Genomic DNA, 15,804 nt, shown 5'->3' with positions numbered 1-15,804 from the left:
CTGGAAAAAGGAATGGAAACCCAGTCCATTATTCTTGCCTGGACAGAGAAGCCTGGCAGACTATGGTCCAGGGGGTCACAAAGAACTGGATATGACTGAACTATTGATCATGCACACCAACGTTTTCAAGCTCAATTTCCATAATTTAAAAGTATACTTTTAAAATAATTAAAAATAATGTTGCTATATTGGTTTTCTATTTCTGTGTTACAAATTTACTAACTTAAAACAGCAACACCCAGGTCTACTGTTGGAAGTTTGGGTGAATTCCATTCTCTCTGTTGAGGGACTTACAAGGCAGAAATCAACTTGTCAGCCTGGCTTGGTACTTATCTGGAAGCCATAGAGAGAAATAAGCTTCCGTACTTGTTAGGGTTGTTGTCCTGACTCAGTTCCTTGAGGTTATAGGACTGAAGTCCCATTTCCTTGCTGACTATCAGTTGAGGTCCACTCTCAGCTCCTAGAAGCTGTGCAATTTCTTTGCATGTGGTCCGTTTGTGCCCTCATGCTATTAATTTCCATTACTTCTTCTGCCACTAACCAGAGAAAACTCTGCCTTTAATGGGTTCATTCAATTAAATTACGTAGATTAGGTTCACCAGATAGTCTCCCTTTTGATTAACTCAAAAGTAACTGAAGAATCCCTTTTGCCATTTAAGATAGCATAATAAGGGCATAATTATCTCATCCTATTCATGGTACTGAGGATTAGGACAGAAAATTTGGGGAGCTAATTTAGGATACTGCCTATCACTACCACTGTGCATTTTTTTTAATGTCTTATTGTTATAAAGTATTTCCACATACTCATTATACTTGTTTCTCAACAACCCTGTGAGAAGAGCAGAATGGATATTATCATTCCTTTTATACTGATGATCAAGTGAGGACTCAGAGAGGTTGGTCCATGAGAGTCTTCAGATAGTGATGGATGAGCCTAGTCCTGGAACCTCACTATCTCTACATATACTTCTCAATAGTGTATCTCTCTCAAGTTAAATTGCCTTGGAGTCGCAATCTAGATTTTCTTAAAATGCGTAACTGCATTTAAATTCTCACTGACAAAATCTAGCAGCCTGAAATGAGAGGTCCTTTACTCTCTGGCTTAGGCTTAGGTACATGATAGTTAGAATAGCATCTCTCTCTCTTTCTTTCTCTCTCTGTCTCTGCCTCCCCAGCCAATGGGCTTGGCTACTGGAAAAATTGAGAAGACTTAGTTTATTTTCCATACACTCGTCCACTTCAGCTTCTGTTTCTAGCCAGTGATTTGTGTTTCTGTTTATGCCTAGGACTGCCTACAGTTCTATCTTCTCTAAATCTAGATACTACCCCATACTTGGCACACCTTTATTTTCAAGGTGATGAGTGGTTCACTATAGTAGTTCACTATAAATTCTTTTCCCACCTTACCATCCAGCCAGCCAGTGCAAAGGGTGCAGTAATAGAGTGCTTCAGTTTTGCCCCCTCCCTCCTGCCACAGACAATCCCAAGATCCCCTGCCATGGGGAGGAGAACAAAGACATTTTTAGCCAGAGTTCTTGGTTTCCTGGGAAAAGGAAAGGCAGGTTGGTTTCCAGTTTTATCCCCAACGTCTTCGTGAATAAAAGCATTGCGTGTGTATTTTAGATGATTTCTTAATGAAACAGTTTTTTATGTTGTGGTTGTTCAGTTACTCTGTGTCCAGCTCTTTGGGACCCCATGGAGTGCAGGATGCTAAGCTCCTCTGTCTTCCACTATCTCCCGGAGTTTGCTCAAATTCATGTCCCACTGATTTTTATACAGTCCATCATTTTGAAGAAACAGTGTAACAGGCTATGTGAATATATGTCTAATAAATTTTTGTTTCGATGAAAGGACAAAGAATATGTCACTAACACCTTAATTATGTAAATAATGCTTTGACACTATATTTATTTCTCCCCAGTGATTTTCAGTTATCAAAGGGGATACCTGTTTTTGCTCATAACTATTTTTCTGTGAAAATAAATGTTCCATTAGTGTATCAAGATACATTAAATGATGTTTCACTCCTATTTAGCATCAGCTCAAGGGGCTTATTTCTAAGTAATATAATTTTAGGGACTGAATCTTTTTTTTTCTGAGTCAGTTAAAATTCTCTCCACGTAATGGCTCCTCCATAAAAGGGCACTGCCTGTGCCCAGTTCTGTGACAGAATTGGTGAAATGAAACAAACCCTTATGTAGAATTTTTATAATCTGTCTTTTATTTGGAGACCTCATTCTGATTGTTTTTTAATTAGTCAGAAAGTTGTAATCAGAAATCTTCCAGCAAACAAAAGCCCAGGACCAGACGGCTTCACAGCGGAATTCTACCAAAAATTTAGAGAAGAGCTAACACCTATCCTGCTCAAACTCTTCCAGAAAATTGCAGAAGATGGTAAACTTCCAAACTCATTCTATGAGGCCACCATCACCCTAATTCCAAAACTAGACAAAGATGTCACAAAAAAGGAAAACTACAGGCCAATATCACTGATGAACATAGATGCAAAAATCCTTAATAAAATTCTAGCAAACAGAATCCAACATCATATTAAAAAGATCATACATCATGACCAAGTGGGCTTTATCCCAGGAATGCAAGGTTTTTTTAACATCCGCAAATCAATCAATGTAATACACCACATTAACAAATTGAAAGAAAAAAACCATATGGTTATCTCAATAGATGCAGAAAAAGCCTTTGACAAAATTCAGCATCCATTTATGATTAAAACCCTCCAGAAAGCAGGAATAGAAGGAACATATCTCAACATAATAAAAGCTATATATGACAAACCCACAGCAAGCATTATCCTCAATGGTGAAAAATTGAAAGCATTTCCCCTAAAGTCAGGAACAAGGCAAGGATGCCCACTTTCACCACTACTATTCAACATAGTTTTGGAAGTTTTGGCCACAGCAATCAGAGCTGAAAAAGAAATAAAAGGAATACAGATAGGAAAAGAAGAAGTAAAACTCTCACTGTTTGCAGATGACATGATCCTCTACATAGAAAACCCTAAAGACTCTACTAGAAAATTACTAGAGTTGATCAATGAATATAGTAAAGTTGCAGGATATAAAATTAACACACAGAAATCCCTTGCATTCCTATACTCCAATAATGAGAAAACAGAAAGAGAAATTAAGGAAACAATACCATTCACCATTGCATCAAAAAGAATAAAATACTTAGGAATATATCTACCTAAAGAAACAAAAGACTTATATATAGAAAACTATAAAACACTGATGAAAGAAATCAAAGAGGACACAAACAGATGGAGAAATATACCGTGTTCATGGATTGGAAGAATTAATATAGTGAAAATGAGTATTCTACCCAAAGCAATCTACAGATTCAATGCAATCCCTATCAAGCTACCAATGGTATTTTTCACAGAACTAGAACAAATCATCTCACAATTTGTATGGAAATATAAGAAACCTCGAATAGCCAAAGCAATCTTGAGGAAGAAGAATGGAACTGGAGGAATCAACCTGCCTGACTTCAGACTCTACTACAAAGCCACAGTCATCAAGACAGTATGGTACTGGCACAAAGATAGAAATATAGATCAATGGAGCAAAATAGAAAGCCCAGAGATAAACCCACGCACATATGGACACCTTATCTTCGACAAAGGAGGCAAGAATATACAATGGAGAAAAGACAACCTCTTTAACAAGTGGTGCTGGGAAAACTGGTCAACCACTTGTAAAAGAATGAAACTAGAACACTTCCTAACACCGTACACAAAAATAAACTCAAAATGGATTAAAGATCTAAACGTAAGACCAGAAACAATAAAACTCCTAGAGGAAAACATAGGCAAAACACTCTCCGACATAAATCACAGCAGGATCCTCCATGACCCACCTCCCAGAATATTGGAAATAAAAGCAAAAATAAACAAATGGGACCTAATTAAAATTAAAAGCTTTTGCACAACAAAGGAAACTATAAACAAGGTGAAAAGACAGCCTTCAGAATGGGAGAAAATAATAGCAAATGAAGCAACAGACAAACAATTAATCTCAAAAATATACAAGCAACTTCTGCAGCTGAATTCCCGAAAAATAAATGACCCAATCAAAAAATGGGCCAAAGAACTAAACAGACATTTCTCCAAAGAAGACATACAGATGGCTAACAAACACATGAAAAGATGCTCAACATCACTCATTATTAGAGAAATGCAAATCAAAACCACAATGAGGTATCATTTCACACCAGTCAGAATGGCTGCTATCCAAAAGTCTACAAGCAATAAATGCTGGAGAGGGTGTGGAGAAAAGGGAACCCTCTTACACTGTTGGTGGGAATGCAAACTAGTACAGCCACTATGGAGAACAGTGTGGAGATTCCTTAAAAAACTGGGAATAGAACTGCCATATGACCCAGCAATCCCACTGCTGGGCATATACACCGAGGAAACCAGAATTGAAAGAGACGCGTGTACCCCAATGTTCATCGCAGCACTGTTTACAATAGCCAGGACATGGAAGCAACCTAGATGTCCATCAGCAGATGAATGGATAAGGAAGCTGTGGTACATATACACAATGGAATATTACTCAGCCATTAAAAAAAATACATTTGAACCGGTTCTACTGAGATGGATGAAACTGGAGCCCATTATACAGAGTGAAGTAAGCCAGAAAGAAAAACAACAATACAGTATACTAATGCATATATATGGAATCTGAAAGATGGTAACGATAACCCTATATGCGGGACAGAATGAGAGACACAGATGCATGGAACAATTTTATGGACTCTGAGGGAGAAGGTGAGGGTGGGACGTTCTGGGAGAATGGCATTGAGACATGTGTATTGTCATATGTGAAACAGAGCACCATTCCATGTTCGATGCATGTGACAAGGGCTCGGGGCCGGGGCAGTGGGATGATCCAGAGGGATGGGAGGGGGAGGGAGGTGGGTGGGGGGTTCGGGAAGGGGAACACATGTAAACCCATGGCTGATTCTTGTCAATGTATGGCAAAAACTATTACAATATTGTAAAGTAATTAGCCCCCAAGTAAAATAAATAAATTTATAAAAAAAAAAAAAAAAAAAAAGAAAGTTAAGTGTCCATTTTCCAGTGGTGTGGGAGACTATGGCTTCTCACCAAGGAGGCTGTGTCACTTGAAAGCAGCAGTGTCTCAGTAGCTCCTCATCAGCTTGGAGAAGGTTAAAGAAGTGTCTCTGTTAAGTTCAGCAAGTGAAAGGCAAAGCAGAAAAGGAAAGATATACCGATCTGAATGCAGAGTTCCAAAGAACAGCAAGGAGAGATAAGAAAGCGTTCCTCAGAGATCAGTGCAGAAAAATAAAGGAAAACAATAGAAAGGGAAAAACTAGAGATCTCTTCAAGAAAATTAGAGATACCAAGGGAACCTTTCATGCAAAGATGGGCCCAATAAAGGACAGAAATGGTATGGACCTAACAGAAGCAGAAGATATTAAGAAGACGTGGAAAGAATACACAGAAGAGCTGTACAAAAAAGATCTTCATGACCTATATAACCACGATGGTGTGATCACTCACCTAGAGCCAGACATCCAGAAGTGAAAAATCAAGTGGACCTTAGGAAGCATCACTATGAACAAAGCTAGTGAAGGTGATGGAATTCCAGCTGAGTTATTTCAAATCCCAAAAGATGATGCTGTGAAAGTGCTGCACTCAGTATGCCAGCAAATTTGGAAAACTCAGCAGTGGCCACAGGACTGAAAAAGGTCAGCTTTCATTACAATCCCAAAGAAGGGCAATGTCAAAGAAAGTTCAAACACCACACAATTGCACTTATCTCACATGCTAGCAAAGTAATGCTCAAAATTCTCCAAGCTAGGCTTCAATAGTATGTGAACCAGGAAATTCCAGATGTTCAAGCTGGATTTAGAAAAGGCAGAGAAACCAGAGATCAAATTGTCAACATCCTTTGGATCATAGAAAAAGCAAGAGAATTCCAGAAAAACATCTACTTCTGCTCCATTGACTATGCTAAAACCTTTGACTGTGTGGATCACAACTGTGGAAAGTTCTGTGGAACGGTGGAAAGTTCTTAAAGAGATGAGAATACCAGACTACCTTACCTGCCTCCTGAGAAACCTGTATGCAGTTCAAGAAGCAACAGTTAGAACCGGACATGAAACAACAAACTGGTTCCAAATTGGGAAAGGAGTACTTCAAGGCTATATATTGTCACCCTGCTTATTAACTTATATGCAGAGTACATCATGAGAAACGCTGGGCTGGAGGAAGCACAAGCCAGAATCAAAACTGCCAGGAGAAATATCAATAACCTCAGATATGCTAATGACACCACCCTTATAGCAGAAAGTGAAGAAGAAGTAAAGAGCCTTTTGATGAAGGTGAAAGTGGAGAGTGAAAAATCTGGCTAAAAACTCAACATTCAAAAAACTAAGATCATGGCATCCGGTCCCATCACTTCATGGCAAATAGATGGAGAAACAATGGAAACAGCAAGAGACTTTATTTCCTTGTGCTCTAAAATCACTGCAGATGGTGACTGCAGCCATGATATTAAAAGACACTTACTCCTTGGAATAAAATCTTTGACAAACCAAGACAGAGTATTGAGAAGCAGAGACATTACTTTGCCAACAAATGTCCGTAGAATCAAAGCTATGGTTTTTCCAATAGTCATGTATCGATGTGAGAGTTAGACCATAAAGAAAGCTGAGCACTGAAGAATTGATGCTTTTGAACTGTGGTGTGGGAGAAGACTCTTGAGAGTCCCTTGGACTGCAAGAAAATCAAACCAGCCAATCCTAAAGGAAATTAATCCTGAATATTCATTGGAAGGACTGATGCTGAAGCTGAAGCTCCAATACTTTGGCCACCTGATGCTAAGAGCCGACTCATTGGAAAAGTCCCCGATGCTGGGAATGATTGAAGGCGGGAGGAGACCGGGACGACAAAGGATGAGATGGTTTGATGGCATCACCGATTCGATGAACATGAGTTTGAGCGAGTTCCAGGAGATGGTGAAGGACAGGGAAACCTGGTGTGCTGCAGTCCATGGCATCGCAAAGAGTTGGACACGACTGAGCAACTGAACAACAACAAAAGTTCAGCAATGATGTTCCCACACTGTCACTAGAGTGTGAAACACCATTCACAGATTCTGAATTTGGGGGTAAAATTAATTCAGCCAAGACATCTTTCTTGATTGTGTCCTCAACTTAATAACCCTCCTGCCTTGTGAAAAAAAAAAACAAACATAAGCTAAACAGGCAGATGGTGTCATGATTGAATACAGAAGCAGTTCATCTTTCCCACCACCATCTTTCCCATCTTTTCCCAAGGGCTGTGAACTTGGCCTTGGAATGGAAGGACACCTAATATCAGCTTATAACTACTTCCAGTCTTATTTCAATTCAAAATATACGTTCCAAACCTTCTGGGTGCCCAGTGTACTGTCACTCTCCAGTAAATGACACCTTTATTCTCAGGCTTTCTCCTTGAGTGTTCCATCTAATTATTAAAATGCTAGGTGCACTTGAACGTCACATATTCCGGACATTCACCAAAAGCTTATCGAATATGTACAGTATGCCAACACTGTTCTAGGTTCTGGAGACACAGGGAACAAAAGAGGCAAAATGGTCTACCCTTTGGGAGTTCACATTCCAGCTTAGGAAGGGCCCAGGGCAGGGAGAACGTACACCAAAGGAGGCTCAGGTTGTAAAGACCAAACTTAAAATGTAATGGGAGCTTATTCTGGATAAGGAAAAATGAGAAACACACTGAAACAGTACTTTATGCCCTGCGAGCATGAGCTAAATGCAAAGAGTCACCTGGAACATTAATTTACAACTCACATCTTAGGCCCCTTCTTGGAACTCACTTTCTAAGAGTGGGGCCTCAAGATATGCGTTTTTAACAGATTTGTTCAAGTATGGTAATTCTGATGAACACTAAAGTTTGAGACTCCCTTCCATAAGAAATGGGCTTCCCAGGTGGCTCTAAGTGGTAAAGACCCTACCTGCAAATGCAGGAAACATGAAGAGATATGGGTTCCATCCCTGGGTTGGGAAGATCCCCTGGAGAAAGGCATGGAAACCCACTGCAGTATTCTTGCCTAGAGAATCCCATGGACAGAGGAGCCTGGAGGGCTCCAGTCCATGGGGTGGCAGAGTCAGACATGACTGAGAAACTAACACTTCCATAAGAAATACCTTGAAGGAGTGGCAGGATTTGAGGTGGCTTTTAAGTATGCTAAATTCCAAAGCAAAGATTGCTGAGAATCATAACCCTTGAAAATCTAAAACAGTTTATAAATTTAATTCACAATGACCTTAACATCAGTTAAATTTAATCTACTTAATTCATGGAGGGGGAAAAATCATGAGAGCTATTGTTTTTTTAAAAAAAAGATATCAATTAACTAATTGTACTGCTTTGTGGAGGCAATTGCTCTCCACAGTTGCCTCCACAATTGTTCTCCAGCTCTTTTACTTCTGTTTAAATTCAATAATAGGAGAGCCAGAATGAACTGATGACTGGCCTCATTGTAAATCAGTTGCCTTTCTCATCATTAAGCTCATTTTGGGAATTACTTCCTTCTCTTGAGGGCAGTGCATAGAACAGAATGTGCAAAGAGGAAACAGATGTTTACCTGCCTTGCTAAAAAATTGGGTGTCAAAAGAAGACTCGCTCCTCCTTTGATGTCCTATTCTTTTCCACAGGCAATGTAGAGCAAAGAGAATGAGAGAGAAAGTGTTGATGGCTTTTACTGTTAACCTAACTTTCTCCAAAATACTACACTTAAAGTCTGTTTTGAAAACAATACCTGACAAAGGAAAGAAAAATAAAGAATTAAATATTGTCTTAGTCAGCTCAAGCTGCTCTAATAAAATACCATAGACAGTGGCTTGAACAGCAGACATGTATTTCTTAAGAGTTCTGGAGACTAGAAAGTCTGAGATCAAAGTGCCAATAGGTGCATTTTCTGATGAGGGGCGGCTTCCTTTCTGTGTCATCACATGGCCAAGAGCCAGCTCTGGTATATCTTTATCTTCTCAGAAGGGCATGAATTCCATCCTGGGAGCCCCATCCCCATGACCCTGGGGATGCTTTTATGGCCCGATTCTTGAGCCAATTAAATCAAGCTCTTCTCTTGGGATGAACCAGGCTTTAGTGTTTTCTCAAGATCCCTGGGGAGTCCCAGGGTACAGCCAAGGCTGAGATTCTTGACTCCTACAGGCAGTAGTTTCAAGAGCAATGTAAAGACCAGCTCACTTGAGCTTAATGAAATGCACTGCCTTGGAGCAAAAGAAGGTAGCTGCTTTCAGAAATCTACATTGAATGTTTCCCAAAAGCTCTAAACAATCTGCAACAGCTCCTATAGATTCCTTCTATCCCTGGATCAGGAAAATCTCCTGGAGAAGGAAATGGCAACCCACTTCAGTATTCTTGCCTGAAAAATCCCACGGACAAATGAGCCTGAGGGGCTACAGTTTATGGGATTACCAAGAGTCAGACACAACTTAGCAAGTAAACAACAACCCATAGATTCCACCATATGATTTTGTAAACAAGTAATCTAATTGAATAAAGGCACCTAAGAATATAAAAGGCATCTACCGTGGGATACTTTTCTTCAAACAAGTCTACCAATAACATACCATCACAGGATGTAAATTCTTCTAGCTTCCTAAAACAAAACATTTGTTCAAGGAAATGCCAACTATGATACATAGGAAGGGAACCTAATTGGTATTGACTGTGAAATGATAGAAAATGAATATTTTTTATTTTTATTTGTCAGTACATTGGAAAGAAAAACTCAGATCCCTAACATCCCAAAGCTAATTACAAAATTACCAGGTCCATAGCATGGACAGACACAGTGAAAGATAAAAGGACAGCTGCTAAATAGAATGCAGTTTTTAAAGACTGTAGTAATGAACTGGAAGTGTCCTTTTCTGATTTATTTATAATCTTAGCTTCATTTTTGTCTAGAATTTTTTTAAATAAAGGAAGAAAGGAAAGTGTAAACCTTCCCTACTCAGCAACCCCACCGGTGTTTCAAGGTCTTAATGTCTGAGATGAAGCCATCACAGACTAAGAGCATGCTACATTTAGTGGGACCAGATCATTTAAAAAAATCACTTTATTGGGATGTGCTTAGTCACTCAGTCGTGTCCAACTCTTTGTGACCCCGTGGACTGTAGCCCACCAGGCTCCTCTGTCCATGGGGATTCTCCAGGCAAGAATACTGGAGTGGATTGCCATTTCCTTCTCCAATTTATTGGGATATCAGCCTGACTTTAAAAGTCATGAGACAGATTCTAGCGTGTGGCCATCTCACAAACTACTGATAGAGTGGCCTAGTTGGTAGGATAGTTTGACAATTTTGGATCAGTGCACAGATTCCTGTGGTCATCATCACAGACCACAGTGGCAGACCCTGCTTCAGCAGGCCCAAAATAGATGGAAAGTAGCTAATACTGGGCTTCCAGAAAGATCTGAAGTGGACAGCCTTCTGGGAAGAGTTTAGCCAATATTGACATCTGCTCTGTAATTTTCATTTTCTCCCAGGGCAGTGACTCAGAGATTAAAGTTGGGAATAAGATGATGGCCCAGAAAACTAGAGTGTACAGAAAGAAAAAAAAAAGTGCTGAGACCAAGTTTATATTTCTGTGAACTTTATACTGCATCTTTATAAAACATGCTAAAGAAGAGAAAACACCCTCAAGGGATAAGTCTGGTCTAAGACCCTGGAGGAAAATCTTGAAGAGAAGTCGATGAATTATTAATATGAGCCTCTCTCAGTGAGACCTCAGAAACTTGATGTTCAAACCTTCTGCACTGGGAGCACCCTTCTCCAGTAAGAGCTGGGAAAGTCTGATTAACAAAATCATGCAAAGACATCCTAGCCTTTCTCCCCTTTTTCCTGAGGCCTCATGTTTTTGCCGCCTAGTCCAAGGGAAAAACATGCATGCCTGGGATCTTTCATACACACCAAGATACAAGTAACAGCTCACAAAATTGTTTTTATGCAACTCCATAAATTACTAATAACCACCTAGAGTGTTCCTCTTTCTGATGGTATTTGTGTTCTGAGCAAAGTCTTAACCTAAAGGATTAAGTTCTCTAAAATTTCAGGAGTCTGACAGACAGAAAGCTCAACAGAATTGTGAGGGATACCGGACAACTAACAGTCTGAAATTCTGTCACTGAGGCTGATGGAGCTGATTGGAGCTTAACTTCCAGGGCTGTTGTAGTGACCAGTGAAGAGGGGTCCTGGGCAGCCCACCTCCACAGCATGCATGCCCACTCCCAGTCACAGGTGATGAAACACCCTCCCCATGACCATCTCTGACTTTTCTCTTTGCCCACTACCATGGCACCAGTTCAGGCTCTGCCTTTGCCTAGATTCTCAGCCTTGACTCATTTTTTGGAGCATCCTATCAGTAGGAAATTATTGAGTAAGCAGCCCCAAGATGTGCCTGGTAATTTTTTAATGGTGTATGTGCAAATATGTAAAACTCAAGAATGAATATTTTGTCAAGGTTCAGCTTCAATGATTATGGATATCACTCCATATTTCAAGTAGTCTGATTGATCATTTTGAAAGCATTTGATATATTTGACTCACATTTGGATGTTCCGCCTTCTGCAAATATTTATTGAGTCCCTAGGAGGTGCAGGCACAAGATATTGGGTTGGCCAAACAGTTCATTCACATTTTTTTCCATAAGATGTTACCAATATTAAGTGATTAAGAACTTGCCTGGTTAACTTTCAGTGGTTAAGAATCCGCCTGCCAGTGCAGGGGACATGGGTTCAATTCCTGGTCTGGGAAGATCCCACAGATTGCAGAGCAACTAAGTTGGTGCACAGTAACTACTGTGTCTGTACTCTAGAGCCTGTGATCCCCAACAAGAGAAGCTATTGCAATGACAAGCCCTCCCACTGCAACAGAGTAGCCCCTGCTCGCTTCAACTAGAGAAAGCCCACATGTAACAACAAATTCCTGGTAAAGCCAAAAAAAAAAAATGCAGGAGGTAGTTCAGATGGTGTCCCTTCCCAGGGAGATTACTGTCTATAATACTGTTGCCATCAGCTTCCCACTGGTCTCCCTTTTCCATCATCCTAAAACTCTTTCAGATGATGTTTATGTTTCCATGTATTAAAAGTTAAGCATTTTATTTTCCAGCCTAGAAAATTGCTTTATTCTGATTAAGCTAACACAAGCCGAATGAGTACAATAAAGCACTGATTTCTGTGACTGCAGTAGCTGGTGCTGTCACAGCAGCTAGAAGAAGAAACGTAATTTAATAGTAGCTCTCTGTGAGACAACTTCTCAGTAATTGAAATGAATTAGCAAATTCAAACTGAAGGGGGCGGGAGAAGATCAGAAAAAATTAGCATTCCAATTTCTGGCTCATCTTGCAAGTCTGAGCAAATGCGAAATGAGCAGGGAAAAGAAATTCTAGAAGGAATCATTGAAGAAATAGTAACCAAATCGCATCTCTCATCCTTTTAAGAAATAGATTTTTCTTCCTTAATAAACGAGACTAGAGTCCCAGCCTTTCCTTCATCCCAATATTCCAAATAAATATTAACGTCTTATTATCCTACCTTGGAGAAGGAAATGGCAACCCACTCCAGTCTTCTTGCCTGGAAAATCCCCTGGAGAGAGGAGCCTGGCAGGCTACAGTCCATGGGGTCGCAAAGAGCTGAACACGACTGAAGTGACTTAGCATATACTCCTGTCATCAAAAGGCATGGTGTACTGTAATAAAAAGAGCTTTGGGCTGCAGTGTCAGAAGACCGTGCATCCTGGGACTTCCCTGGTGGTTCAGTGGTTAAGACTTCACTTTTCAATGCAGGGGGTGTGGGTTCCATCTCTGGTCAAGGGGATAAGATCCCACATACCTTGTAATCAAAAAGACAAAATGTAGACAACAGAAGCAATATTATAACAAATTTGATAAAGACTTTTAAAAAGACCCACATGAAAAAAAGAAGGCCATCTTACTGCCAACTTTTCATCTCACAAACCCACACTTTTTCATCTTTAAATGCCTGCTTTGCAGGGTTGTTGATGGAATTAAATGAGATTACATGCTTGAAAGGTACTTCCTACAGGTTTTGGCTCTTAATAGTTGTTACTTTTCTTTATACGTATCTGACTAAGGAGTTTGAGAGGACTTCATGCTGAGCTTTAGGCCACAGTTTCATGAAGGGGACCATCTGTAAAGATTTTCCCATCTTCCAGTGCTCCAACTCAACCTGCAGTCAGATGCTTTCTAAGTTGTGGCCAATTGAAACTGATACTATTAGCCAGGTGATGAGTCTAGGATGTTTCCTCGATCTTTCCTTTTCCTGTCCCAATGGAAAGACAGTGTCTCTTGAAACTTGATGAAGGAGGAGGGGACTTTTCAAAGTGGAATGAGGAACCAGTAAGTAAAACTACCCAAAAGTTTGTTCAGTCGCTAAAGTCATGCCTGACTCTTTGCGAGCCCATGGACTGCAGCACCCTAGGCTTTCCTTTCATTCACTATCTCCTAGAGTTTGCTCAGATTCATATTCACTAAGTCAATGATGATATTTAACCATCTCATCTTCTGTCGCCCCCTTCTCCTCCTGTCCTCAGTCTTTCTCAGCATCAGGGTCTTTTCCAGTGAGTTGGCTCTTCACATCAGGTGGCCAAAGTATTGTACTGGAGCTTCAACATCAGTCCTTCCAATGAATATTCAGAGTTGATTTCCTTTAGGATTCACTGGTTTGATCTCCTTGTGGTCCAAGGGACTCTCAAGAGTCTTCTCCAGCACCCAAAATTTTAACACAATTTATTTGGCCTAGGAAAGATTGTATATGACACTGATAGTAGGGACTGGGAACCATGCTATACAGACCCTTTAGAGAGAGTCTAACTCAGAGAAAAGTGGATCTAAGGGAACTCTTCAAATACCTAAAAGATAAGATGTTGAAAGAATTCCATGTAGACTGTCAAAATTGGTGGATGCGAACTGCTGTGAGGAAAATCTCAGTTCAGTTGAAAGAACTCTCTAATAATCTGGTCTACAAAGAAAATAGACTGTCCTGAAATATAGTTCCCTGTCACTAGAGGTATTCAAAAATAGCCTGGAGAGTCATTGGCTTTGGTAGAGTGGTTGAATGAGATGACTTTGAGGATCCTCTGTGATATGTGAGCCCTAACTCTGTGCTTTCCTCTAGTTTCTAGATGTTGTGCGGCTGGTCCATCAGAAGTCCTGGAAGGTGGGGGATATCTTCCATGCAGTGGTTCAGTACTGCAAGATACACGAGGAGCAGAGGGATGGGACCCCAAGTCTCTTTGACTGGCTCTTGGAACTGGGATAAGGCAGCAGTCTCCTGCAGAGCATCCCTTTCCTTCTTTCCAGCTTAGATTACAGTGGTTTGCTCTAAATGCTCTAAACTTTCTCAAAACATCACATCATGTTAACAGAGCTAGGAAAAAGTCTGCTGCACATGGAATAAATCTGAGGGAAAGCAAAATATAGGTCTGTACAAATCAACACAACCTGTAGGTGAGTTTAAAAGAGCTTGTGTTAGAATAGCTGGAGAAACAGAAATTGTAATGGGCCCAAATGGAAAGCTTAGGACTAGGCCTAAACTCCAGGAGTTGCACTTGCATATTTTTAATAACATAAAATGCCATGTAATATCTCCAGTTATGTGAATCAATCGGAAACAACATCACTGGTCAAAATCATTTTATAAACTCTGCTGTAATCTTTATTTTACTTTTTTGAGCAAATTAAAGGGTCTGTCAGCCCAGGTAAATATTTAAGATACGGGTGAGAAATTTCCAAAATTTTGATGTAAAAGCTTTTCAGTTTTAGACCATTATCAGTGGATATTAACAGAGATGCATGGATATATCAGTGGTGTCTATAGAGGTGATTTCATTTGTTCACTCTAGCCCACTGATAACTATTTCATATCTCCCCAACAATGTCTGAATTCCCAGCTAATCAAAAGACTCTTGGTGTTCAGCTGAGAGATAGAAAGATGGAAGATTGTCTTATTTCCATCTGTTTATTACATGAGTGACATAATTACAGAACTCCTACCCTATGGGAAAGCTTTCCTACTAAAGAGAGTTTTTGCAGAGAAAATCTGCTTGTAAATTAAATTATATAAAATATAAACTTTCATTTTTAATATAAATTATGAAGAGATTATCATAAATAATATATCAAGTTAGCCTTAGAGGTTCATAAAATATGAAGAGATTATTGTTTTAAGTTGTATATTGACACTTGAGCCCTATGATTTCATTATAAACACGTTGGCAGACCTGCTAGTCAGATGACATTTATAATGAGGGATGCAGGGTTTGACATATCCAGTTAGGATCATATACTTCCTAATTTAAGGATACTGGAATTTAATTTGGGAAAAAGAAAATATTGTCACATTGTATTTTAAAAACATAGATTTACTTTTTTGAAAAATAAAGATATTTAACTTCTCCCTAGTAGGTCTTTTTCCCCTTCAGCTAAATGAGCTAGACTGGCTTTTATTTTCTTGATCAAAGAAAGTATTTCCTGAAATACTATGCTTTTACACTGTTTTTAAGATTGCAAGTAATTTTAAATGTGAACAAAGCCCCATGCCATCGATGCCAGCTTTCTGTGTCATCCACGTTGACAAGAAATTGACATTTCTTGAAATGTCAAAAAAACTTTATTGGAAGTCATCCTCCCTACCAACCACCCCCAGAATCCTTTCCAGGACTCATTAGGCATTTATTATAGAAAAATAGTCCAAATTTGGGT

The 15,804-nt window shown here is 39.6% G+C and overlaps 1 protein-coding gene and 1 long non-coding RNA gene across 13 annotated transcripts in view; both read left to right on the top strand.

Moving 5' to 3' along the window:
• The window catches only part of SPHKAP (SPHK1 interactor, AKAP domain containing), a 176,692-nt gene extending 162,174 nt beyond the window's left edge, over positions 1-14,518 (top strand). For 11 of the 12 annotated variants that reach the window (XR_014080695.1, XM_081584809.1, XM_081584813.1 and 8 more), the window contains one exon: positions 14,219-14,518. Coding sequence is in view for 10 of the 12 variants with exons in the window: in XM_081584809.1 (XP_081440935.1) it covers positions 14,219-14,362 (144 nt within the window). In the remaining 2 variants the exon portion in view is untranslated. Of the gene's footprint in view, positions 1-11,137; positions 11,322-14,218 lie in introns of all 12 variants that reach the window. The other variant, XR_014080694.1, reaches the window with a different exon arrangement.
• LOC145541382 (uncharacterized) lies at positions 803-8,842 on the top strand. Its single transcript, XR_014078961.1, has 2 exons — positions 803-2,270; positions 5,090-8,842. It is a non-coding gene; the product is annotated as an uncharacterized LOC145541382 (long non-coding RNA).
• Positions 14,519-15,804: the final 1,286 nt, after the last annotated feature.

The sequence above is a fragment of the Giraffa tippelskirchi genome, chromosome 3, assembly GCF_054371585.1.
Source record: "Giraffa tippelskirchi isolate mGirTip1 chromosome 3, T2T-mGirTip1v1.2.pri, whole genome shotgun sequence".
In the NCBI taxonomy this organism is placed as follows: domain Eukaryota; kingdom Metazoa; phylum Chordata; class Mammalia; order Artiodactyla; family Giraffidae; genus Giraffa; species Giraffa tippelskirchi.
The sequence above is the reverse complement of the archived record's forward strand: the minus strand, read 5'-3'. Positions and strand labels throughout refer to the sequence as shown.